The sequence below is a fragment of the Trachemys scripta genome, unplaced genomic scaffold, assembly GCF_013100865.1.
Source record: "Trachemys scripta elegans isolate TJP31775 unplaced genomic scaffold, CAS_Tse_1.0 scaffold_64, whole genome shotgun sequence".
Lineage (NCBI taxonomy): Eukaryota > Metazoa > Chordata > Testudines > Emydidae > Trachemys > Trachemys scripta.
The window spans coordinates 12,275-36,760 of record NW_023260550.1 but is presented as its reverse complement, the minus strand read 5'-3'; the positions used below and the strand labels follow the sequence as shown (position 1 = coordinate 36,760).

The following is a 24,486-nucleotide window of genomic DNA, read 5'->3' as shown; positions in this document are numbered from 1 at the left end:
TATTGTACCAACCAAAATATCACCCACATAAATTGTATAAATACATATACGTCATTGTGCCAATGCAGATTTATGTAACTGTCACAATGACTTGAGAAATGGCAACATTTCTCAGAAAAAAGCTCCCCTCTTTTCCTACAAAAAAAATCTATTACTGTTCCTGAAATAAAGCCAACTGTAGGCAATAAGGGCAGAGTTCATGCAGCCCATAAGAAAACAGATCTTGTTGAACGTGTCTCTTCATTGCTACAAATTATCTAAAAATTCCCTTTCCAGAAATACAAACAAATTATTAATTGAAATGCTACTGCTGCCAACGTCCTTTCATGCAGAACATCAGACAAGCTTGTTTAAAAAACCACTTGAGTAATATATTTAACCAGAAACTCATCCACGGGATTGTCTTCAATGTGAATCAGACTTGCAAACTTATCACGCAATGTTTAAATAAAAAAATTACTCCAGTTTCAGAAATAAAAATGGACTTTGCCAAGTTCAGCAATAGTTCTATCCCAAAAGGATAACATGTTCAATTTCATATAAACAGATTATCCCCTTGGACCCTGTTAGTATTTGCATTTGAATGTTTCTTAAGAGTCTGTAGCATTTATGCTAATTTTCTGCCAGCATTAGAGTATGCAAACCTGCTTTGCATATTAACCATCGAGCTTAAAAAATTGTTTTTAAGATCTAACTCTCAAAAGCAGACCCCAAAATATGTAGGGCCACTTAAGTCTTGTTTCTCTAAGCCATTTTACTGTAAAGAAAACTATCATAAATTGCCAAAGTAAATACAAATTAAATGAATGTTTTACTTGTGGAGCAATTCAGAGACTGAAAATATTCACATCAGGGCAAATAGGAGTCACTGATTGGGGCTTGAAACATATAGGGCAGTGACTTAGGAATTTTAGATCATAAAGAGAATAGTTTGTTACTATGATTGCATAGTATAACATGTTTTAAAGATACTAAATGAACTACTGAACTGAACATTCACCATTCTGTCAAAGTTTCAGACAGAAGTAGATGTACTCACAGTACATTTTTTTTCTCAGCCTAATAAAGCAAGAGCTGTTGTTTCATTCTGAATCAAGTATGATTTTTAAAAGGCATAGTTAAGATAAAAGGGTGGTACTTTCAAAAGCACCTAAGTGAGTCAGGAGTACAACGGCTTTCAACGGTACTTAGCTCTTAACTAAGGCCTAGTCTTCACTTACCGGCTGGTCCGGCGGCACGCCATCGATGTTCTGGGATCGATCCCGGAAGTGCTCACAGTCGGCGCCGGTACTCCAGCTCGCCGAGAGGAGTACGCGGCATCGACTGGGGGAGACTTCCTGCCGCGTCTGGACCGCGGTAAGTTCGGACTAAGGTACTTCGAATTCAGCTACGTTATTAACGTAGCTGAATTTGCGTACCTTAGTCCGATTTGGGGACTTAGTGGGGACCAGGCCTATGTTATGAGCTTTTGAAAATCCCACCCCAAAGACATGCATTGAAAAGCCTGTACAGCTAATCAGTTGCAGCAGATTATTGCAACTGAAACTGTTTTTTAAAAACTAATTTATTTTGCATGCTTTATCAAGTTTGGGGGGGAGGGGAGGAGGCTGCATTTCCTTGGGCCTAGCATGTGCAATAGGACCAGTCAATTTCACTATTTGGTTCTCATGCATTGGGGCGGTGGGGAGGAGGAGTCTATATGTCTTTCCAATACTCCTAGGAATTATTTACATTTTAAAATAGTCTTCACTTGGGGGACAGGGAGGAGGGAAGAAATTATTATTTTAGGTTCCATATTTCCAAACCCACAGCCCCCTTTTAAAAATAAACCTTAAGCATGTGGTTCTGTTCAGCAATGTGTCTAACTTTAAAATAGAAAAATGTAAACTGAAATAGTCAATGAGTCTGATCATGATCCCACAAAATTAATACACTGTTCTTTATAATAATGTATATAATCAATCTAATGTAGGTTTTGTATCATGCAAATATTTTCATACAAGCAAAACAAAAATATTTTACAAATTTTAATATAAATACAAAAAAGTACTTAAGTTAACAGGATACAAAAGACAGCTGCAAATTATGGTGAAAATGAAGTTGTATGGGTAAATAATCCCCTGTTAAATAATATATTTTATAAATGAGTGTAATAGGACATTATATAATATACACCCACATTATATTTTAATCTTAAAAGGTAGCCCATATAATACATATGTGTTAAATGAATTTGGTTTACCTGAACTCCTTTCAACCCACATAAGAAGTAGTTGTGCCACACGGGTTTGGTTTTGTTAATGTGAATGTTATTCACACTAGCACTGAAGTCCCTGCAAAAACAGATATAACACAAGGTCTATAAAAATGTCAGTAAGTTTAGTTCCATGGCTTATTGCTGCCATCTGCTGATGAAACAGCAACATTTAAATTTTGTCCAGGACATTTTTTTTTATACAATACATATTACATTCTTTTCCTCTGGCTTTTCTTCCACCTTATTCATCGACTGTACAAAAAAGCTGTTTAATAGAAACATTGCTAATACATCAAATTTGGCCCAAAAACTAAGCTTTGTAAAAACAAATTATGAAACTGAACACCAAAAATGATTTCATGCCTTTTAAAACATTCCAATGGAAGCAGCATTTTAAAACAAACAAATTACCTGCAAAGTTTGCATCCCAAATTTTGCAACGTTGTGCTATAACCAGAAAAGGAAACTGACTAGTGTATTTTCTGGCAATGCTGAGAAAAATGAGATAAGGCGATTGGTTTTGTTTTTAAAAAACATCTACCACACTCTGGTATTAAAACACAAATGCAATTTTTCTTTCTTTCTTTTTAATATTCTAAGTGATCAGTGACAGAATAGGTGTGAACATTTGTATTTTTTAAATATATATTTTATAACAAAAAAGCATCCTTTTGAAGATACCTATGTGTAGGGTGACCAGATGTCCCATTTTTAAAGGAACAGTCCCATATTTAAGCCCTCCTGCAGGTGTCCCGACTTCTTCTTAAAAATGGACAAATTGTGCCATATTTTCTGTCTCTCCTCCCACCCCCCTCCCCCCATCAGTACTGGTGGGTCCTGCTGCTGGCCAGATCCATGCTTGCCAGCTGCCCACCCATGGGGGAATCCAGTGGCCAACAGGGGGTAGGTGTGCAAGGCTGGTGGCAAGGCAAAGATGCAGCGCACGGGGCCAACTGCAACCCCCTGCTGGTCTGTCAGCGCAGCCCCTGCTGCATGCGGGCTCTTGGCAGGGCCCCGCCCCCCCTCCCATTTCTGGCTGGCATTGGCTGCACGCTGCAAGCAGCAGTGACTGGTGAGTACAGGCAGGCGCCAGGCGGCGGCCGCTTACGTGTGTATTCTGCTGCCCACCCCTCAGCCTTTTACGTGCCCCCTCTCTCGCTGTCCTCTCCCTGCTTTACCCCTTCCCCCTCCCCCCACCGCTCTGCCGCTCCCAGTGCTGTGCGGAGAACTAGCCCCTGGTCAGAGGGCTCAGCTCACCAACAGCCTGGCCGGCAGGCTCCTTCCTTCCCCCACTGCCTCTGACTGGGCCAGCAGCCCGGGAAAGTCCAAGACTCTCCGGCCCAGGGCATTGGCCAGGAGGAGCTGAGCCCTGTGTGTGCCAAAGCCCCCCGCAGCACTGGCATGGGGAAGCCTCTCCACTCCTCAGCTAAGCTCTTTCCCAGCCTGTTCATGCCCCAAACCTACAGGCTCCACAGCAGCCCATGGACAGGAGCTTAGAACCCTTTTTACCCCCCACCCTTCCCCGCCCTGGGTCCTGCCTCCAGGAAGCGTGGGGCTGCTCCACCCTTTAAGCACCTTCCCCTGCTGAGGGCCCTGGTACACAATACATCCTTAGGGCTTAATTCCTTCCTGCCTGGGCTGTAGGGGGGTGGGAGAGAGGAGACCGGACAGGAGGCGGCGGGGTTATGTCGGTGGCCAGCAGCAGCCTGGAGGTGTTAACTGCCTTTCAACACTGTGCGGGCAGGAAGGGACAAGCTGCTTCCAGCCACGGGGAGGGAGAATGGGGAGAAAGAAGAAGAGATGAGCTCTGTAAAGACACGGGCTAGGTCATCCCTCGCCCCCCACCCGCCGCCCATCCCCTGTGTCTGGAAGCAGCTCCCATCCCTGACCTTCCGCACAGTGCCAAAAGGCTGCTGCTGGTGTGAACCCTGGCAGAAATCTGGGGGGGGGGGAATGTGGCTCTCCGTGTCCCCTGCCCATGTGTTGACTTAGGAAGATGTGGTGCCAGATCCCAGGAAAGGCGGGTCCATCCCGGGGGCCCAGCCAGGCATGTAAGGTGGAGAGGGCCAGGCAGGAAGGGTCAGGTCAGTTGGTCTCTCTCACACACACACACTCACACACACACACACACACGAGAGATGTATGGGAATGTGTGTGTGTCACCTCTCCCTGTGTGAACCCTAAAGCCTTAAAGATAAGAAAGTAAATAAAAAGAATCCAACTATGCCATATTTCTTTTTAACGGGGGCTCAGTCAACCTGATGTTAATTTGAGCATTTGTACTGCATAGTTCTGATTGCCGTTGAACTCTCTTGAATAGGAGTGATTTTACCAGGTGTCCTGTCTTCAGCACAGAGAAATATGTTCACCCTACCTATGTGTATTAAGATTTTCATTATTTAAATAGTGCCAAGTGGATTATAACCAAGGCCCTCAGCAAAATGAAGCTAAATTTTGCAGAAGACCCTGAACTCTGCAGCAGTTTCATATCTGTTAACAAATGAAAGGTTTTTAATGAACTAAATCTGAATATGAGACACAAAATCAATACAGAGACCCTGAATTATATATTTAGATATTAAATCCAATTTAGTTACACTGCCCCCCTCACTTTCAGTTTTCAATGTGCTGCAGATTTTTGTGTGTACAATGCCTAATGGCATCACTAAAGATGTCGCAGGAAAGGTGGAGATTTTGGGGCACAGTTAGGGTATGTCTACACTCCAGCTGGGAGCGAGCCTATGAGGCTCATGCTAGATAGGCTTGTGCTAGTGGGACTTGAGCCTGTATGCTCAAAATAGCAATATGGATACTGTGACTCAGGCTAGAGCTTGGGAACTCAAGCCTGGGGGACTGGGTTGGCTTGAGAGCCCAAGCCACATCACTCATACTGCTATTTTTAGCACACTAGCTCAAGTCTCACTCCAAGATGCAGTGTAGACGTACCATTAGGGTGTTGGAAACTGAGGAGGTGTGGAAGGCAATACAGGATTAGCTGAACAATTCTGCTACTCATACTATCTAAGGGCTCAGGAAGAAGACACTATCTCGGTTTAAACGCAGCTCACATTTTCAAGGTTGCCTTCATAACTGTAAGGGCTAGAAATACAATTTTCTTAAAAGAGGAAAATTTTGTTTCAGAATCATAATTCTGTGGCAAGTGGATAAAACAAATTCCATAGCAAATTCTTCAGCTACAGAAACATGGAATACACAGGTCTTTGATTATATTCCTGTATTTTGCTAAGTTAGATAAAAATTAAAGCAGCATAATGGAAATAACTTGGTCAAAAGTCTCTACTGAATCAATTTAAAATTAATCAGTAATGCAGAAGGGGCTTGACACAGGTGCACTACTCCAATTAACACTGCTAGAAGTTAGGTGTCTGCATCAAGAGGGAAAATGGCACCATGTAGTGTATAAAATAAAGTGTAGTTTGTACTGGCAGGACTATAAAACATGCATCCAAAGGGTCCAATGCTCCCTTATGAGGAGTGAGTTTCAACTCATAGGTTCCTCTTCATTCTTCTATTATAAGAAAGGTGGGTTTTCCCTTCTCCATGCTGGAACAGGTGCCCCTTATACTGCAGACCCCTTTGTATCCTCTGCACCACGTCTTTAATCTCATCTTTCTCAAGTCATTTCTTTAAACCATCCTCTTTCCAACATTCCTTTCCACCTCAGAGAAATGTTAAACTAGACAAGTGTCAACCCCATTCTCCTTCAAACAAACATCAAAACCAGATCTGGCTCTTCCTAGTAATTGTTTACCTACTAGCTAGGGTGCCATTCAGGGAAGTATGCCTATTCAGGCCCAAACTTATTTAAGCACGTGCTTAAGTGTTGTCCTGAACAAGGATGGGCGTAAACATATACTTAAGTGTTTTCCTAAATCAGAGCCTTGGAGAAGCAAAAGCCTTAAAACAAATAATTATCATCCCTACAAATGTGCTTAATAAATAAAAATACATTTTAAAGCTTGCTCTACACTCGTAAACCTTAGTCAGGATTTCTTCTCCATTACTTTTGAGCTAATCCACTGATGTGATTGACAGCTAACAAAGGCAGACCTGAATTTACTGCTTTGGACACCCCAAGCCACTTAATATTTGCATACTATAATTCCAATAGCAGCCTCTCTCACTGACATATTTTATACATCAAATGTAAACCTGTTCTATGCTGTGGTGGTAAGATGTCATCCAGGATAACTCTCCGAATTTTTGACTGCTCCTCCTTCACTTTAAAATGATAAAAGTCTTAAATCTGAATACAAGAAACTATTCCTGCACTAAATATTGTAGCTAAATGACTTTTACCCTGATTTTGAAATGAGCCCATATTGCCCCCATTCCGTGCAGAGGGGACATGCATTATTCAAAAGGAAATGTGCATTATTTATAAACACGAGTCAGATTTATACCACATAATTGGGCCCAACTGATGCTGTCTGTGCAACAGAATCCCAAAACAGAAAGAACAAAGGTATTCAGAAGGTCAGGAAAAGCTAATGTTGATTTTTCAAACACTAGGGGCTAAACCGGTGCTTTTGAGCGACAATCTGCACTGCAATGGCATCTGTAGAGGGGCTGTGCAGCAGCAGGAATCTCCAGAGGCATTTTGGTTGACTCAGTAAACATTTTCCAGATGCTAGAAGGGAGCAGGTGCTCTGTCACCCTTTTATAGGCTACGAACCGTGTGCTTCCTAAACTGGCCTAGGCCTGGTCTTCACAGTTTTTGCATCAGTATAACTATATCCATTAGAGGTCTGATTTGTTGTTGTGTTTTTTTTAACCAAAATAGTTATGTCAATACAACCCTAGTGGGGTCTCAGTTATACCAATATAAAGGAGCTGTGCCTTATACTGGCACCGTTCATTCTCCTTCCCATAGAGGAATACCATTATTGGTATAAAACACCTTTATATTGATATAACAACAAAGGGGAGTTTGTACCACTTTAACTAGACCCGTACAGTTAAAGCAACACAACTTCTCTGTGTAGATAAGCCCTTAGTCTCCTGGCCAGCGTGAAACAGTGGCAGAAGCTCTGCTCCCTCTTTGAAGAGTCTACTCCCAGCAGTGGCACCAGATTTTCAGAGTCTTTGCTAGCATTTTACTTGGTCACTGCATTTCTAGTCTGGAACATCTGACCTAGTTCTAACCAATGTTACATTTTCATCTCTCATGCTTAGAATTCACTAACTTTATTGTTTCATTTGTGTCTTCAAGTCCAACATTAATTGAATTCAATCTTTACAGCATTTTGGAAAGGTTAACATTAAAAGGAACAACATAGCTTGCCACATGATGTACAATCTGCTATTTTTTCAAGCTCAACTATATACAACAGTACCATTTAATGGGACCTTGTGAAAAAGGCAACATTAAAATATTTGTAGACAGTTAACACCAAGATGGGGATGGTGGTTAGTTTGGGTGGTACAGAGGGTTTAAGTAGAAACAATGAGATGAGATTAAGATAGAGAAAATTCAGGCTGGATATCAGGAAAATATTCCAGTTTGAGATCTAGCAGATTGTGGAATAGTCTCCTAGAGGAAGAGGTGAAAGCCCCATCACTCATGACTTTTGAACACACACAAAAAAGCTAAGCTATTTGAACAACAGAAGAGAAAATGTTTATCTGGAGTGATGAGAAACATGCCATTGCTGGGTTCATTTAAATTTGTTTTCTGGATAAGCCCCCCAAAAAACAGGGATGACAATCAGTATGTGTAAGTTGTTGTTGTCTGTCATAGGAAGTAGATTTGAAGTCCATTTATCTCCAAAATAAACATCTATCAGATTTTCTTTGTACCTTTCATTCTTTATATGACAAAGCAAAACAGTAAAAATTATGTGATTACATTTCCTGGCTGTTGGGATAAAGGAAAATTATGACTTCTTGGAGTGCACAATGCTAATTTTTGAAACCTCCTCAAACAGGAACTACAAGAGAAGTTGGCTTTTTATTTGCTACATGTCCCAGAGGCATAAGTCCTTACCAAGCTTGATACAATATAGTTTAAATAAAAAGGGGGGAAACCTATTTGTAAAATGAACAGCGACGCTACAAAGATTTGACGTTTAAAAGCTACTCTGAAAATTACATCAATACTGAAATCATTTCTTAGGACTCTTTTGAGCAATTTGATTCTTGTTTTAGCTGCAGTGGTTTTTGCATTTCTGTAGCTTACCAGTTACAGAGCTAAACTCTTATTTAGAGGATACTCAGACTGAGCCTGAAACTGCAAGGTACTAAGGGTCTCTAAGAAATTGATCGGTTTCCTCAACACTTACTGAAGTCTATGGCACCTTGCAGGAGCAGAGCCACTATTCCTTTCTCTATTCTCTTGCTACTGGCTTTGGTCAAAGCTGGGGAAATTGAAGAACATTTGGTTCACATAAACAGTGCATTAGAATACTGTCCCCCCACAATGATTCAGGTGCAGGTAAGACCCTCTGCAGTTAAGGAGGAGGAAGAAGAATTTCCCCTTCATTGCTAAAGTGAAGCTTATGAGTTTTATTTGCAGGTCACCTTTAAAACTCAAACTAAAGGAAGCACAGTATACTGGAAAGTGATGTCCATGTATATAAATAGAAGGATTGATAATGTCTACACAGCATTTTGGAGCAAGCGAGAGTGAGCCTCCCAGATGGGGTTGACAGACTTGGGAGACTCCCTCCTGTTTGCTCCAAAATGCAGCCCAAGCTCCAGTCCAAGCCACAAATTCAAAACACTGTCTATACGGCTATTTTTAGAGCACTAGCATGAGCCCTGCTAGACCATGTCTGTCGACACCGGTCGAACAGCTCGCTCCCACTAGCTCCAAAATGCTGTGTAGACATACTCAATGTGGACAAAAGCGCTACAATGACATCACTCAGTAGGTTTGTCACGGCACACCCAAATCAGCCAGTATTGACACATACTTCTGCCCTTGCCTCATGCACAGCTAAGGTACCTTACTCATTCACACACCGTCCAATATATTTGACCAGTCACTAGCAATTTTTCTGTTTTCGACACGGATTGATCAAATCATTCTTTATCTCTCTTTAATCCATTATGACACTGTCAGAGAACGCTCGGGGAAATTAACCTCTGCTGCAAGGTTAGACTCCAGAATTCTTATATCTGTATATGAAGTACAGAGGAGCTTGCTCGTGCAGTGAGAAATGTCCATGTGGTTGAGGTTTTTGTTGTTGTTGTTTTTTTGTCTTAAATGCTATTTAAATCTTGTTTCTTCTGGACAATTTGGCTCTCTGCAGCAGGATTTCATCACCTTGTCTACTGAAGCTTCAGTCTGTTGTCTAAAGTTTAGGAACCCTTTACTAATGACTCTTTGATTTCCTAAATACAAGGCTTTCCTACTGTGCCATGAGATGGATACCCAGCTGATGGCTATTATCCTGTAGTATTTCCCCAATTCCTTTGAAGTTTGGTCAAGATAGTCTCTATCCTCATATTCTTTACTATGGTGGCATTAGACTAGTGAAACCTCAAAAGGTTGCACAGTTTTTGAATAGTCCTTTGGTCCAACTGATCTCAAAGGGCACCTTGTCAGCAGAGAAGCTTTTACGATCTGAAAAGGTAACTCTTTGCAACTTGTTCTGTTATCACTTTCCTAAAAGTTTAAATGAACTCTCCAGGGCGAAACAGGTTTGAAACACTGTGAAACATTTTAGCAGTCTGTAAAATCAAGGTTGAGCTAAGAAAGGGTAACTCTATGGAGGCTTGTGGTTATCCCTCATTAGCAAAAGGCACATGCTTTTCATTCAGCATATGCATAAACCCTAGCTCTATGACAGATTGGTAAAAAAAGACACAGCAGCTCAAAGGCAATTGTTGGTAGCAAAATGCTCAAAAGTGTTGAAAGATATATTCCTTTTTGCTTTTAACCTGGAGGGCCACAGTGAAGCAGAGATGCTGGCTGTTGTATGCAGAAAGCTCTCCTAAGCCAAAACCATATGAGTTCAAATAGAAGCCAAAAGAGCTACAAAAATATATTGATTGTGCATGCTATTTTAATTCAAGAACTATAATTCTAGGTTTAGTTTCAATTGTACTTGTTTTAATAGGGGGCTATTTAGGTTCTTACTTGCTGTGCCAAGCCCTGGCTCAAAGACCAGTCTATTCAAAGTGCTTAAATTTTCTGTCACTGTTTCATTCAGCACCTATCAAAACAGCTTTTCCCCTGCAAATATAACATGGCCCTAGAAGTCATGTAGCATCTGAATGTAAGGAGAGTGGTAATCAACTTAAACAACAGGCCTGTTTTAATTCTGAAATCCCTCCCTCTCAACAGTCAAACCTGCAATGAAAAGGTTTCTGAATTTTGTAGGCCAAAGCGGCCTTCTGAGAGAAGTGCTGTGCTAGGGGGAAACCTGAACAGAGAGGTGGAGGAGATAAGTAGTAAACCTCACCCTCCCAAACAGTATATAGAACTAACTAGAACCAGTGACATTCCATCTGATTAGATTTTGTACCACTGAGAAAACTGTTGTTGTAGTATTTATAAAAATTCACATACACCTTTGCTATACCATTTTATACAATTAAACTCTAAGTATATCATCGCATGCTGTGAGCCTTTCAGATTTCACAAGCTAAACAGGGTCAGGTTGGGCCAGTGTCTGGAAAGGAATATTTCAAGCAGCACCTGGTTTCTAAAGGAAGTACTGTTGGTGCTTCAGTAGGTGGCACTCTGCCCTTTGAGGATTTGTCTGCATACGATGTTGCACTTCTGAAGACACTTACATTGGTTTAAACTTGGCTTTTACAACTTTATCTTGCAACTGTGATGCAATTGGATGATGAGTGCATTATAAATTAGTATAAGAAATGAATAAATTAATACTTACAAGTACAAAGGGTTTGTATTGGCTAGTTGGACAACTTGAGTGTTTACAGGTTCAACAGCTATAAGTATGTCTTGCTCTATAGCCATAGGGAGCACAGCATATCCACAATAGTCTATATGTTCTCCTAGAAAACAACAACATGATAACAGAAAATTAACAGCATTTTGGAATAATCCTTATTTAAGAACACTTTACTAGATGCCCAAAAAGCCCACAATTGAGGACGAAGTCCATATGGGTTAAAAAAATGACCTAGATTATAAGGAAAGTTAAGGAAGTGATAAAAAACAATAATGAAATCTATAACTAATGCAAGTTGATAGTCATGAATATAAATCAGAAGCTAAGAATTGTAGATAACAGATAAGGGAAGCAAAGGGACACACAGAGAAATCTGGGGCTAGCAGAGTTAAGGACAATAAGGAGGTTTAAAGTATATTGGGAACAAAAAGAATCCTGACAATAGTACTGGTCCATAACTAGATGGAAGTGGTAGAATTATTAATAATAATGCAGAAAAGGCAGAAGTGTTCAATAAATATTTCTGTTCTGTATTTGAGAAAATCACAGATAATATAGTATCCTCATAAGATGATAAAATTCTTTCCATTCCACTAGTTTCTCAGGAGGATGTTAAAGAGCAGCTACTAAAGTTAGACATTTTTAAATCATTAAATCTAGATAACTTGCATCCAAGAATTGTCAAAGAGCTGGCTGAGGAGCTCGCTGAACCATGAATGTTGATTTTCAGTAAGTCTTGGAACACTGGGAAAGTTCCAGAAGACTGGAAGAAAAGAAAGCTAATGTTGTGCCAATATTATAAGCATGTCAGTCTGACATTAATCCTGGGCAAGATAATGGAGTGGCTGATACAGGACTCAGTTAATAAAGAATTAAAGGAGGGTAATATAAATAATGCCAATCAACATGGGTTTATGGAAAATAGATCCTGTCGAACTAAATTGGTATCTTTTTTTGAGGAGATTACAAGTTTGTTTGATAAAGACAATATAATAGACTTCTGTAAGATGTTTTACTTGTACTACATGACATTTTGATGGGGAAAAAAGTAGAATGATATAAAATTAACATGACACCATTAAATGGATTAAAATTTGGCTAAATGGTAGATCTCAAAATATAATTGTCTACAGAGAAACATCGTCAAGTAGATGTATTTCTAATGGGGCTTTCAGCAATCTGTTCGTGGCCCTGTGCCATTCGATATTTTCATCAGTGACCAGGAAAAAACATAAAATCATCACTGATAAAGTTTGAAAATTATACAAAAATTGGGGGAGTGGTAAATAATGAAAAGGACAGGTCACTAATACAGAGTCATCTGGATTGCTTGGTAAACTTGGCACAAGCAAACAATATGTGTTTTAATTCAGCAAAACATAAATGTGTACATCTAGAAACAAAGAAGTATGCCATCCTTATAGGATGGGGAAAGCAGTAACTCTGAAAAAGATTTGAGGGTCATGGTGGATAATCTTTTGAACATGAGCTCCTAGTGTGATGCTGTGGCCAAAAGGACTAATGCGATCTTGGGATGCATAAACAGGGGACTCTCAAGTCAGAGTAGAGAGGTTATTTTACCTCCGGCACTGGTGCAACTGCTGCTGAAATATTGTGACCAGCTCTGATGTCCACAATTCAAACAGGATGTTCATCAATTGAAGAGGGTTCAGACAATAGCCAGGAGAACGCTTAAAGGATTAGAAAACCAGCCTTATAATGATCAACTCAAGGTGCTCAGTCTATTTAACTGAACAAAGAGAAGGTTAAGGGGTGACTTGTTTACATGGGGAACAAATATTTAATAATGGGCTCTTCAATCTAGCAGAGAGAAAGGTATAACATGATCCAATGGCTGAAGTTGAAGCTAGACACATTTGGAGTGGAAATAAGGCGAACATTTTTAACAGTGAGAGTAATTAACCACTGGAATAATTTACCAAGGGTCATGGTGAATTCTCTATCACAGGCAATATTGAAATCAAGATTGGATTTTTTTTTAAAGTTATATTTAAGGATTTATTTTGGGGAAGTTCTAGGGCTTGTATAATATAGAAGTTCAGACAGGATGATCACAAAGGCCCCTTCAGGCTTTGGAATTTATGACTCAGCAGCAGAAGAAGAAACATCCTTGATTCTAATGGCTAGTGTAGGAGTGCAGAATTGCTTCATGTCCTAGACAATTTCTGCCAATCATTTCAGAATATACACTTTACAGTTCTTATTGTTAAAATCCCAACTGATAGAGCACCCAAGCTTTACATTTCTATAATGTTTTTTTATAATCTTCATTTCTTTTTAAACCTTTATGTTCTTTAACAAAACTACAAGGTGATAGATGGACTGTTATCTGGCAGTTAGAGCAGGAAGACTATTTGTGCTTGATATGTAACTGGTAAAATTAGCAAGACAAGCAAGTTAAATTATTTCCATTTCACCTGTGGTTAGCATACCACAAAGATCAATGCAATACATAATTCCCCTTCCCGTGACAACTTCTGCTCATCTGAATGATTCATCACTCACGGCATAAGGCTTATGCAGGAATTCATTTTTCATACCATATCTGGACTTTTCCCAGGAAAATACTAATATTTAATCATCATTAATACAATTGTTCATAACATACAAAATAAAGAAAATGGACATAGCAAGTACCTTCTCTCTTAGGAATAATATTCAGTCAACATTTGTTCTCCAACAATTTTAATTGACTGCGCAGCAGGCTAATTAATGTTTGTAATTGGGGTGACCAGACATCCCGATAAAATCGGGACTGTCCCGATTTTGAGGAGTCTGTCCCACGTCCCGACCGAAGAGAGACCGCTATTTGTCCCAAGTTTCGGGCTTTTTTTTTTTTTTTTTACACTCACCCGTCCGGGACTTTGGCAGCAATTCGACGGAGGGTCCTTCGGTTGCTGATGGTCTTTGGCGGTATTTCAGCGGTGGGTGCTTCTCTCTTTGGTGGGAAGGTTTATTACCCGCCGCTGAAATACCGCTGAAGAACGTCAGCGACCAAAGGACCCTCCGCCGAATTGCCGCCGAAGACCCGGACGAGTAACTGTAACAATTAAAAAGCCCCCCCCGGCGGTCCCGATATTTTCAACTTATCATCTGGTCACCCTATTTGTAATGTGTATGTGATGGGTGTACAACCCCCACACTGGGCCCAAAGGGGTTAAAGGACAATACTGGCCTCACCTAGCCCTGTCCCTCCAGACCTGCAAAACATGCTCCAGCTGGAGAGGAAGCTTAAAGGGAGTAATGCACCTCAGTCAATGAGAGGCTGGGGAGGAAGAATCTGAAGGCTCCTGGACAAGGGTGCTGAAAAAGCCTCCCTCTGGGGAATAACGGCACACTGAGTCCAGTTGGGACTGAAGGTTTAGTTGTCTTTTCTTTTGTTATGTTATATTGGCGCCTTGGAGGAGAGACAGATGGTAGAAGGTGACCCAGAGAGGGTAACTTTGAGGGCACTCCATGGAGCTGGACACTGTTGAATCTCATACGGCTCTGGGTGGAAGCCAGTGCAGTGAGAAGGCCCAAGGTCCCCTACCCTGCTGCAGATGAGGCATAAGCCACATTCCACTCTCACTCCCCCTCTGATAAGAAAAGAGCAAGGACACTGCAACCTGAGGGGAAGCTAAACCCATCCTCAGGTGAGGAACTGGGCAGAAAAGCCTTCGTACTGAGGGGCGATACTGGGTGCACTACCCGCTAGACCACCTGGCCCTCTGAGAGCTCTATTGCACTGTATTTGCCATGATCTGTAGCAAAAACCCTTTCACTGAGCAAGTTGCCTGACTGGCTCGTTATACAGAGAACTGAACTCTAGACAGGGCATGATCATAAAATAAAAATGGGTGTCTCCAGAATGAAGCCACATTTAAAAAAATAGGGTATGAAATAACCATATTTACTCTCCAGACTAACTTGCTATTCTAATCTCTATGGGCTCAAATGTGTGGAATTTCTATAGAATGAGGGAGGGGAAACTACGGCAGAACATGTCCAGCTCTCATCAAAATGTAGTACTGTGTGCCAGGATGCATCACCATGTCTGAAGATTTGAACTGTGGTGGTGAGAAAAGATGTGGGTTGATTTCATGATACCATCTTACAAACTACAACCGCATCCCAGACCTGTCTGAGACTGAGCTGCAGAAACCATGGCAGGGAAATGAGTCCTAAACCTGACCAGGAAAGACATTTTTAGGCACTGATTCAGAAAAGCATTTATGTCCTTAAGTCCATCCCTATTCAAGATAGCACTTAAAATATAAAATTAAGCATGTTGTGAATAAAGATGATGTCCTGAATTGTGACCTTAATGTGAACTACAGGTTGTAATAAGATGCAGTTAAAAGCTAATGGAGTAATATTTTCTCCTTCCCATTTATGACTTCGTGTCAAGCACAGGCACCCCTTGACCAAAAATAAAAAGAACACAGTCATTTAGGTTTGGAACTTGCCATAAATTTAAAGAAAATAATATTCTCCTTTTACCTATTAAGTTGACTCGCCCTGGTGCACGAGCATAAAACTTGGGAGCCGATCCAAATTTAGAAATAAACATCTTCTTCAGCTTCAGCAATCTGAAAGGCAGGTTGGAATCCTTTAGAAGGAATACATTGGAAAACACAGGAAATCCATGCACCCCCGGGGCCTGGAAGAAGCTAGTGCCTGTGAAATTGGCTGTTCATGATCACATTACCCTCCTTCTGCTAGCACTACGCACACCCAACAACTCGGGTTGTCAAAGGCAGCAACAGGCGATGTAAGCAACTACATTGACCTAAGTACTACGCCTCTTGTGGAGGTGGCTTAGCAGGTGCGTTAAGTCGTTAGGAGGACATTGTAGTGTAGACACTTATGCAACTGTCTTACGTTGACCTAACTCTCTAGTGTAGACCATGCCCAAGTCCAGCTTGCCTGGGTGGCAAGATAGACTGGAATGCTGAAGGGGACTGTCTGTGACTCCGTGGTAAGACTGTTATAATGTTTTAGGAGTTTACACTTGTTATTGGGTTGGTGAAATCTAATTATGGAACACACAACCAGTTTGGGATCTCTTCCCTGCTTCTTGACAGTCTGCCCTGAGATTGGCACTCATGGTCATGAACCACTCCAGACACTGTGATAATTCCTACATTTTCAAAAGTGACTAGTGCATCAATGTTTGGACACCCAACTTAAAAATCCCTAAAGGGAAGGTGATTTTCAGAATCTAGGTGCTCTGCCGTTCTGAAAATCAGGGCACTTTAATGTGTCTTAAATTTGTCAAAAACTGAAATATCCAGAATCAGTAGCAAGTTTTGAAAATTTAGGCATTGGTCTCCCAGCAACTTTTAGAAAGAAGTTATTGTGGCACAGAGAAGATCAGACATTAGGAAAATGATAGAAAGGGGAGAAAGGAAAGTTACTGTTTCATAGAAATATTGGATTAAATAATATTTTGCACTTCTATGGCACCTTCCATCTGAGCATTTCCAAGTATTTAAAAAAATTTTAATTAAATCTCCCAACAGCTACGTGAGGTAAATATATTTATTCCCATTTTACAGGTGAGAAAACTGAGCCAAATAGATGTTAAGCAGCTTGCCCATGATCACCAAACAAGTGAGTGACAGAGGCAGGAACAGAACCCTGGAGTCCTGACCCTCAGCTTCTGCTCTAAACACCACACAACAATCCCCCTGCCAAACTTTAATTTCATGTTGCGCTAAACCACAGTCAAATCAGCTGTTTTTCCAAAATTGCATATGCTACCCCTTCCATAGGAGTGGAGCCCGTAGATATACTACTGCTCTGGATTTGTGGTTTTTAGTTGGGGATAGGTCTGGAGTCAAATTGACAAAAATCAAAATGATAAAACCAATTTCTGAATTTATATAATTATGTACAAATACATGCATGCAAAAAACTATAAATACCATGTCTTAAGCATCAGCCTATATTTCCCCCATGACTTATACCGCCAATACCTTCTGTACAGTGTCCCAGCAACTGTCCCAAATGGTTTTCTCAAATTTTCCTCTGATTTTACCTAATAGCATGAAAGTTTCATTGGAAATAAAGATTTGAAAAATCACTGTTTTATAAGACTGTGAAGAATGCTAGCTCACTTCCTGTGTTTGTAAACAAGTGATTCCCTGAGTATCACACCAAGGACCGTGAGTGGGTGGATGAAGGATGAGATGGGGCTAAGTCATTATCCTAGTGCAGCACAAGAAGCTGTAATTAGTGACATGATAGTGAGTCACATCAAAACAGCTTTGAAGCAATGTTGGTTACAAATCAGCCTGTTAACTTTCTTTAATGGCAGCAGCAAATTAAAAAAGCTGAAGTGCAAGAAGTCAAGAAGGAGAAAGGAGAAACAATCTTTAAAAATGTCATGAAATGGCTATTACACTGATTCAAAAACCTTTCTGTGTCTGAGGAAATGGGTGGCTCGCAGGCACCTAGCCAATTCAATGTATTTTGTAGCCCCTCTCCTAAGAACAAATGCTGTAGCATGCTCTGGAAGGATTTCTACCTTTAGCCCTAGACTCGAGCTTCAAACTTAGTCAATGCAAAGAGCAAGCAGGAGTATCAATGGAAAAAAAAGATGTTATGACACTTCACAGTAGATTAACTTTAGTTTGTATCCCTTTGTAAACTTTGTACCATTGTCTTGATCCATATTCTAAATATTTTAGCAAATCAAGAATTCTCTACTCATAAAGCCGTAAAGCAGTGCTTCTCAAAGCCGGTCCGCTGCTTGTGCAGGGAAAGCCCCTGGTGGTCCGGGCTGGTTTGTTTACCTGCTGCGTCCACAGGTTCGGCCGATCGCGGCTCCCACTGGCTGTGGTTCACCGCTCCAGGTCAATGGGCTCTGCGGGAAGGATGGCCAGCACATCCCTTGGCCCGCGCCGCTTCCCGCAGCCCCCATTGGCCGGGAGCGGTGAACCACAGCCAGTGGGAGCCGCGATCGGCCGAACCTGCAGATGCGGAAGGTAAAAAAACTGGCCCGGACCGCCAGGGGCTTTCCCTGAACAAGCGGCGGCCTGACTTTGAGAAGCACTGCTGTACAAGATACTGCCATCTGTTGTGAATTATTTATTAGACCTTTCTGCACTTTAATTGCTTACAAATGAAAACACAGGAATTGCCCTGCTAGATTAGACCAGTGGTCAATCTAATCCAGTATTCTATCTTGAAAGTGGGCAGTACCTGATACTTTGGAGGGATATGCAAGAAACCTCCTGATAGACAGTGTGTCCAGAGGGAACGAGTCTTCCTATCCCTCTTCAGTTGGTGATTGGCTTATGCCTTGAAGAAAAATATTATCCTATTATATCTCTAAATGTTCTCATTTTCCCACGTCTATTTCTTAATTTCTTCACACTTTTCTCTTGTCTTGACTAGCCTATCTTTCTGTTGTCATCTGCCAATTTTGCCATCTCATTTCACAACCCCTTTTCTGGATCATAATCATGATAATGCCTCTTGCAAATATTGTCCATGGGGAAGTTTGCTGGCAGAATACTAGAAATTATGTTAATGTGAGATGCTTGTATTCCTTGTGTGTCTGTATCCAGAATGTCTCTTTGGCTTAGAGCTATTTTTATAGTGGTGCTGGTGTCTAAGGCTATGCCTACACTGTGTATCTTACAATGGAGCAGGTGTGCTGCTACAGCCACGTCGTTGTAAGATACGCAGTGTAGATGCTCTTTGTCACCAGGAGAGAGCTCTCCTGGCAACAAAATAAAACCACCTCCAACAAGGGATGGTAGCTTTGTCGCCGGGAGAGCGTCTCCCACTGACAAAGCGCTGTCCACACCAGCGCTTTTCATCGTTAACACTTTTGTCATTCAGGGGTGTTTTTTTCACACCTGTGAGTGACACAAGTTTTAACAAAGGAAGTGCAGTGTAGACATAGCCTAAGAACAAACAGAGGTAACTGGGATTGAGTTATACTGATTAATTTATTCTCAAAGGCCTGGTCTACACTAGAAAATTAAGTTGGTTTATCTACATCAGTGAGGGATATGAAAAATCCACCCCCTTGAGCACCACAGTTAAGCCTACCTAAGTCCCTGTGTAGACAGCGCTAGGTCAACAGAAGAATTCTTCCACCTCTCAGTGAGGTGGATTACCTATGCCAATGGGAGATTCCCTTCAGCCGGCATAGGTAATGTCTACACTGAAGCACTACAGCACTGCAGCTGTGCCGCAGTAGCATTTTAAGAGCAGACATACCCCAAGATGTGTTTTGTAAGCAAGAATAGTCTCATCTCTTTGTAAACTTTGGCCAAAATGTTGCAACATAGGTGCTTCCATTTAGGTATCTAAATCAGATCTGATTTTTCAGAGTTGCTGAGCAAGACAACTCCCATTTGCTTCAGCTTTGCACAGGCAAATTTGAAAACGATGGCCTTTATATGTGAATTAAAATTAAGTGAAATGCAGTGTACTCTGACTGGCAGAGGTACAGTTTAGAACACACCTCTTCTCTGAATGCTAACATAAATACAGAGGTTTACGGGACTTGCTCATGCATTCTTCTGCTGCACAATGAGATTTAGCTTTCCTTATAACACTTCCAAACAGAGCAGGCCTTAGACCCAGGGGCATGGAGAGAGGTGGTCCCTCTTTTGTTAAGGAATATTGGAAAGGAAGGTGATGTGGAGTAAATTTTCACTGCCTTTTGGGTTGGCTTTACAATGTTCAGAATTCCTAGGGATGACAGGGTTGGAGCTTAGAGCGGGGAAGGAGAGAAAGATCAAGGACTGGGTTGCCAGCCCACTGCCATAGCAGAAGAGGGGAGTGGGAAACCTGAACTGGTTATGAGTTTCCTCCCCCTCTACTCCCCCATCTGGAAGGGGGAAGAGGGATCTGGACTGGTGGCTTTGCTGCCAGAGTCTCCCAAAGAGATAATGGATTGCACAAAGTCTCCCTTTCCATCTGGTTAGCAGCAGTTTGAGGGTGCCTGGTCACACTAATGGTGACTTTCCTCCCACTCTGGGGGAAGGGCTGGTTAGGGCAATCAGAGTCAGCGGCCCAAGTGGCCGCTTGTGCTTACTGGCAGTGGTGCTGGAACAATTTGTATAGTGGGGGTGCTGAGAGCCATTGAACCAAACTGTAAACCCTGTATATGATGGAAACCACTTCAAGCCAGGGGGTGCAGCAACCCCCCCACATCCTAGTTCCAGCACCTATGCCTAGAGGCCGACCACCCTTCTGGGAACACATGAAAGGCTTCGGGGTCCAGGGCCGCGGAGCTGGCGCCCTTCAGCGGCACTTGCCGTCCCTGCGGGACAGACGAGAGACCGGACACAGCCTGCACTGGGGACGGCTGCTGCGCCCTCAGCACCGGCCACTGCCCGGCAAAGCCCGGGGGAGACGCAGCCGCTTTGCAGCCCGTGTCTAGCATCAGCAGCGGTTAGCGCCGGGGCCGCTAGATGCGGCAGCCCCTTGCCCAGCTCGCAGGCCGGGCTCCTGCTCTCCGAACGGGCCCGGCTCCAAGGCCATACACCCACCCACCTGGGCTGCTCCGCCAGCTGGACTGGGAGGGTGGCGGGGGCGTCCGAGGCCATCCTCGGCCTCGCGGGACCGTGCGGGACCGCAGAGAGGCAGAGGCAGCGCCGGGCTGCCTGGGGCCGGGACCGTAGGCTGCTATCACGGGACGAGGAAACGTCTCCCTTCCTTCCGGGCTGCGGGGGAGCCCTGCCTCCTCCCCGCCCAGGTCCGGGTGCTCTGGGCTGGGCTTATGCCGGGCAAGCCCCTGCCCAGACATCCAGCAGGGTTCGGACAAGCGCCTGAGCACCGGCTCCTCCCCACCTGTGTGTCTGGCTTTGTGCCAGGTCGTTGTTTGACGCTGATGTGACAATAGGAGAGGAGGAGGGTTTTTTTAAAATGTCTGCACCAATGATGTGTAAGATCTCGGTGAAAGACAAAGCAAATCAATTCCCAAGGAGACGGTCTCTCTCCCAGCGACCCAGGACTGACAGCTCTGTGCCTTAAAAACATACAATGTAATTGCAGAAAAGGGCAGCATGACTCAATGTCTCCTCTGAACAAGAGCCTCGAACAAGGTCACTCCCAGATCTCTCCCCCACAACAAACCCATACAGTGAAAACACAAAATGAACATTAACAGAGGAAGCAAAACGCCTTATCCTGAAGGAGTTGTTTTTTTTATTCTGAGGGTTTGTGTTATGTGTGGGTGTTTCTATGGTGTGCTGGATTGCCCCCCCCCACACACACATTGGAGTAACTGATTTGTTCAGCAACAGGCTGATGGCTATTATTATTTGTTATTTTATCCTACTATTTCAATCCATAAAATCCAAAAGGTACCTATCCTAACATAGATCGTATTGTATAGTGTCATTCAAATTTCTACAGTGTGGACCAGGGTTCGGCAACCTTTCAGAAGTGGTGTGCCGAGTCTTCATTTATTCACTCTGATTTAAGGTTTCGCGTGCCAGTAATACATTTTAACGTTTTTAGAAGGTCTCTTTATATAAGTCTATAATATATAACTAAACTATTGTTGTATGTAAAGTAAATAAGGTTTTTTAAATGTTTAAGAAGCTTAATTTAAAATTAAATTAAAATGCAGAGCCCCCCGGACCGGTGGCCAGGACCCGGGTAGTGTGAGTGCCCCTGAAAATCAGCTCGCGTGCCGCCTTCGGCACGTGTGCCATAGGTTGCCTACCCCTGCTGTGGACTAACTCCTCTGGTGAATAACAACAATCCACTCTTCACATCAGTCATCCATAAACTATCGAATCCTCATTCCACCCCTACTCCAACTGTGCAGAAGGCATGAAGGCCTTCCAGTTTGCTCAGAAGGTTGACAAACGTGGGCTCTGGCAGACCAACAGAGTAAGTGAATTCCAATGTTGCACTTCTGCTTCATCTCATATCCTTGTCACAAACTAGATGTTTTTACAGAACTGTGCACAGGGCCGGCTCCAGGCACCAGCTTCTCAAGCAGGTGCTTGGGGCGGCCGCTCTGGAGAGGGGCGGCACGTCCAGGTATTCGGCGGCAATTCGGTGGACGGTCCTTCACTCCACCTGGGAGCGAAGGACCTCCCGCTGAATTGCCGCCGCAGATCGCGATCGCGGCTTTTTTTTTGTTTTGTTTTGGCTGCTTGGGGCGGCCAAAACCCTGGAGCCGGCCCTGACTGTGCACAAGCAATGGCTCTTTCCATCACTGCAGCAAGGTCTTCCTTTGTACAGGTCATCCCAAAGAGGCGGCAAACGAGCAGGTGCTTCATAGTTTGCATCTCACCATATTCACATAATCGTGCCATTAGAGTAGCCCCATTTGATTGTATTAGTAGTTGATCTGCCAGTTTGCGTGCACAGGCGGTTCAGGCATGACCATGTTGACCAGTCTGTATCTGCCCCTCCAGGAAGGACCTCCTGGGATTCCAGATCTATTTCAGTGCATCCAACTCGCATAGTCTTTCATTCCATAACATCAATTGTGCCTTGCAGCTGTTGTATCCAAAGGCACAATACTAGTTATAAAACTCTTTCGCAATTTAAGGTGTTTGATTACTCCTGTGTGACCATATAATGGATGCCTTGGATCTTCCATCTGCCACGATCTTTCCCTTTGGCTTGCTACTGTCCTCCTGGTATCGGGTGGCGCAATACCAGCTAGTAAGTAGAGGCTATCCTTTGGTGTTGGCTTTAGACATCGTGCTATTCCACAACAACTGTAGTTTAGAACAGGGTCTAATTTCTTAGCATGGATGGATTGTTCCCACACTGGGCATGCATACTCTGCTATGGAATAGCACAAAGCTATAGGAGTGGTTCCCAAAGTAGCTGGATTCAGGGCCGTCTCCAGGCACCAGGCAACCAAGCACATGCTTGGGGCGGCACTTGGTAAGGGGCGGCCAATCTTGAGGTGGCGGGGGGCAGCATGGCACAGCATTGCGCAAGGGGGGTGCTCTGGCGGCGCGGCGCACGCGCTCAGCGGGGAGGTGGCGTGGGGCGTGGTGCTCGGGGGGGGTTCCGGGAGTTTGGCGGGGGGGGCGGGGCCCCGGGGGGGGGGGCTCGGGGGGGGGGGGGGGGGGGGGGGGGGGGGGGGGTGGGGGGGGCGGGGGGGGGGGGGGGGGACTCGGCAGGGCGGCGCTTTTTTTTGCTGCTTGGGGCAGCAAAAAAGTTAGAGCCGGCCCTGGCTGGATTGTCTCCCCACTTTGAGGTGACCAACTTTCAGAGGATGTTGTTACGGGCACTAACTTTTCCTTTCGTCTTCTTTAAATGTGCTTTTAAGGCAAGTATCTGGTCCAATGTCATCTCCAGGTAGACAGGGTTCAGGTGATTAGCCAGTGGGATTCCATCCCAGATGATATTTAATTTCTGCTTGGCTTCTCGATGGCGTAGGTGAAAGTCCATCACCTGTGTCTTGGCTGGGTTAGCACAAAGCTGGTGTTTATTGCAATAAGATGGGAGGTTGCTCAGTACACATCATTGTATTTTTGACAGTAGCAAAGTCCATCTTCTGTGACATGATGCATAGACCATGGCATATATAAAGCTCCTTGTATTGCTCTGTATGGGCTGGTCACTGGTCAGGATTGGTGCTAACACACCGCCCTGTGAGAGGCCATTTCGTTGTCATCTCCAGTGGCTCCATTTCTTGCACGGTTCTTCGTAAACATGTCTGTTCTCCAGAAGAGATCGGACAAGCTGCACTTGGTGGTAGTCGTGTCATATTGTAGATTTTGGCAAGCAAGTTTTGGTGGTTGACTGTATCATATGCCGCTGATAGATCTACGAACACAGTGCCTGTTATCATCCCTCTCTCGAATCCATTTTCTATATGCTGGTTAATATTTAATATTTAGCCAGTGCAGGACTTTCCTGATCTAAATCCAGCTTGTTCAGATATTAGATGCTGTTCAATCTGAGGTGAGAAGAGATTGAGAATGAGGTGTTGGTAAAGTTTATAGAGGTGGCATAGACAGAGGCCTGCGCGGATACAAAATTTGTATCTGCATCCAATCAGCAATTCTCAAAGATGGTCTGCGGATATCCGCAAATGCAGATATCCGTGGATTTGCAGGGCTAAAGGCATAGAAGTGATATTGGCCACAAGTTCTTTGGGTCAGAGGCATCCTTCCCTGGCTTCAATAGAGCTATTACATGGGCTCGTCACCATAATTTAGGTATTCTAATTCAGAGGCGTAATACCCATAACTTGGTTGCAGGATCAAAATGCTTAATCTGCTACATGCAGATGTCTTTGAGTCCAACTGCTCTGCCGTTCTTCAAGTGACTTTTTCTGGCATTGAGTTCATCTATTGTGTATGGTGTGGTGAAATGATCTTCTTCCAGATC

General features: G+C 43.1%; 1 protein-coding gene across 1 annotated transcript in view; it reads right to left on the bottom strand.

Annotated features, from left to right (window-relative positions):
* Positions 1-20,955, bottom strand: part of LOC117870615 (N-acetylgalactosamine kinase-like) — a gene marked incomplete at its 3' end in the record, with an annotated part of 51,962 nt that extends 31,007 nt beyond the window's left edge. The window contains 4 exon segments of the mRNA XM_034757821.1: positions 2,243-2,333; positions 11,125-11,248; positions 15,649-15,737; positions 20,668-20,955. Coding sequence (XP_034613712.1) covers positions 2,243-2,333; positions 11,125-11,248; positions 15,649-15,737; positions 20,668-20,720 — 357 coding nt within the window.
* Positions 20,956-24,486: the final 3,531 nt, after the last annotated feature.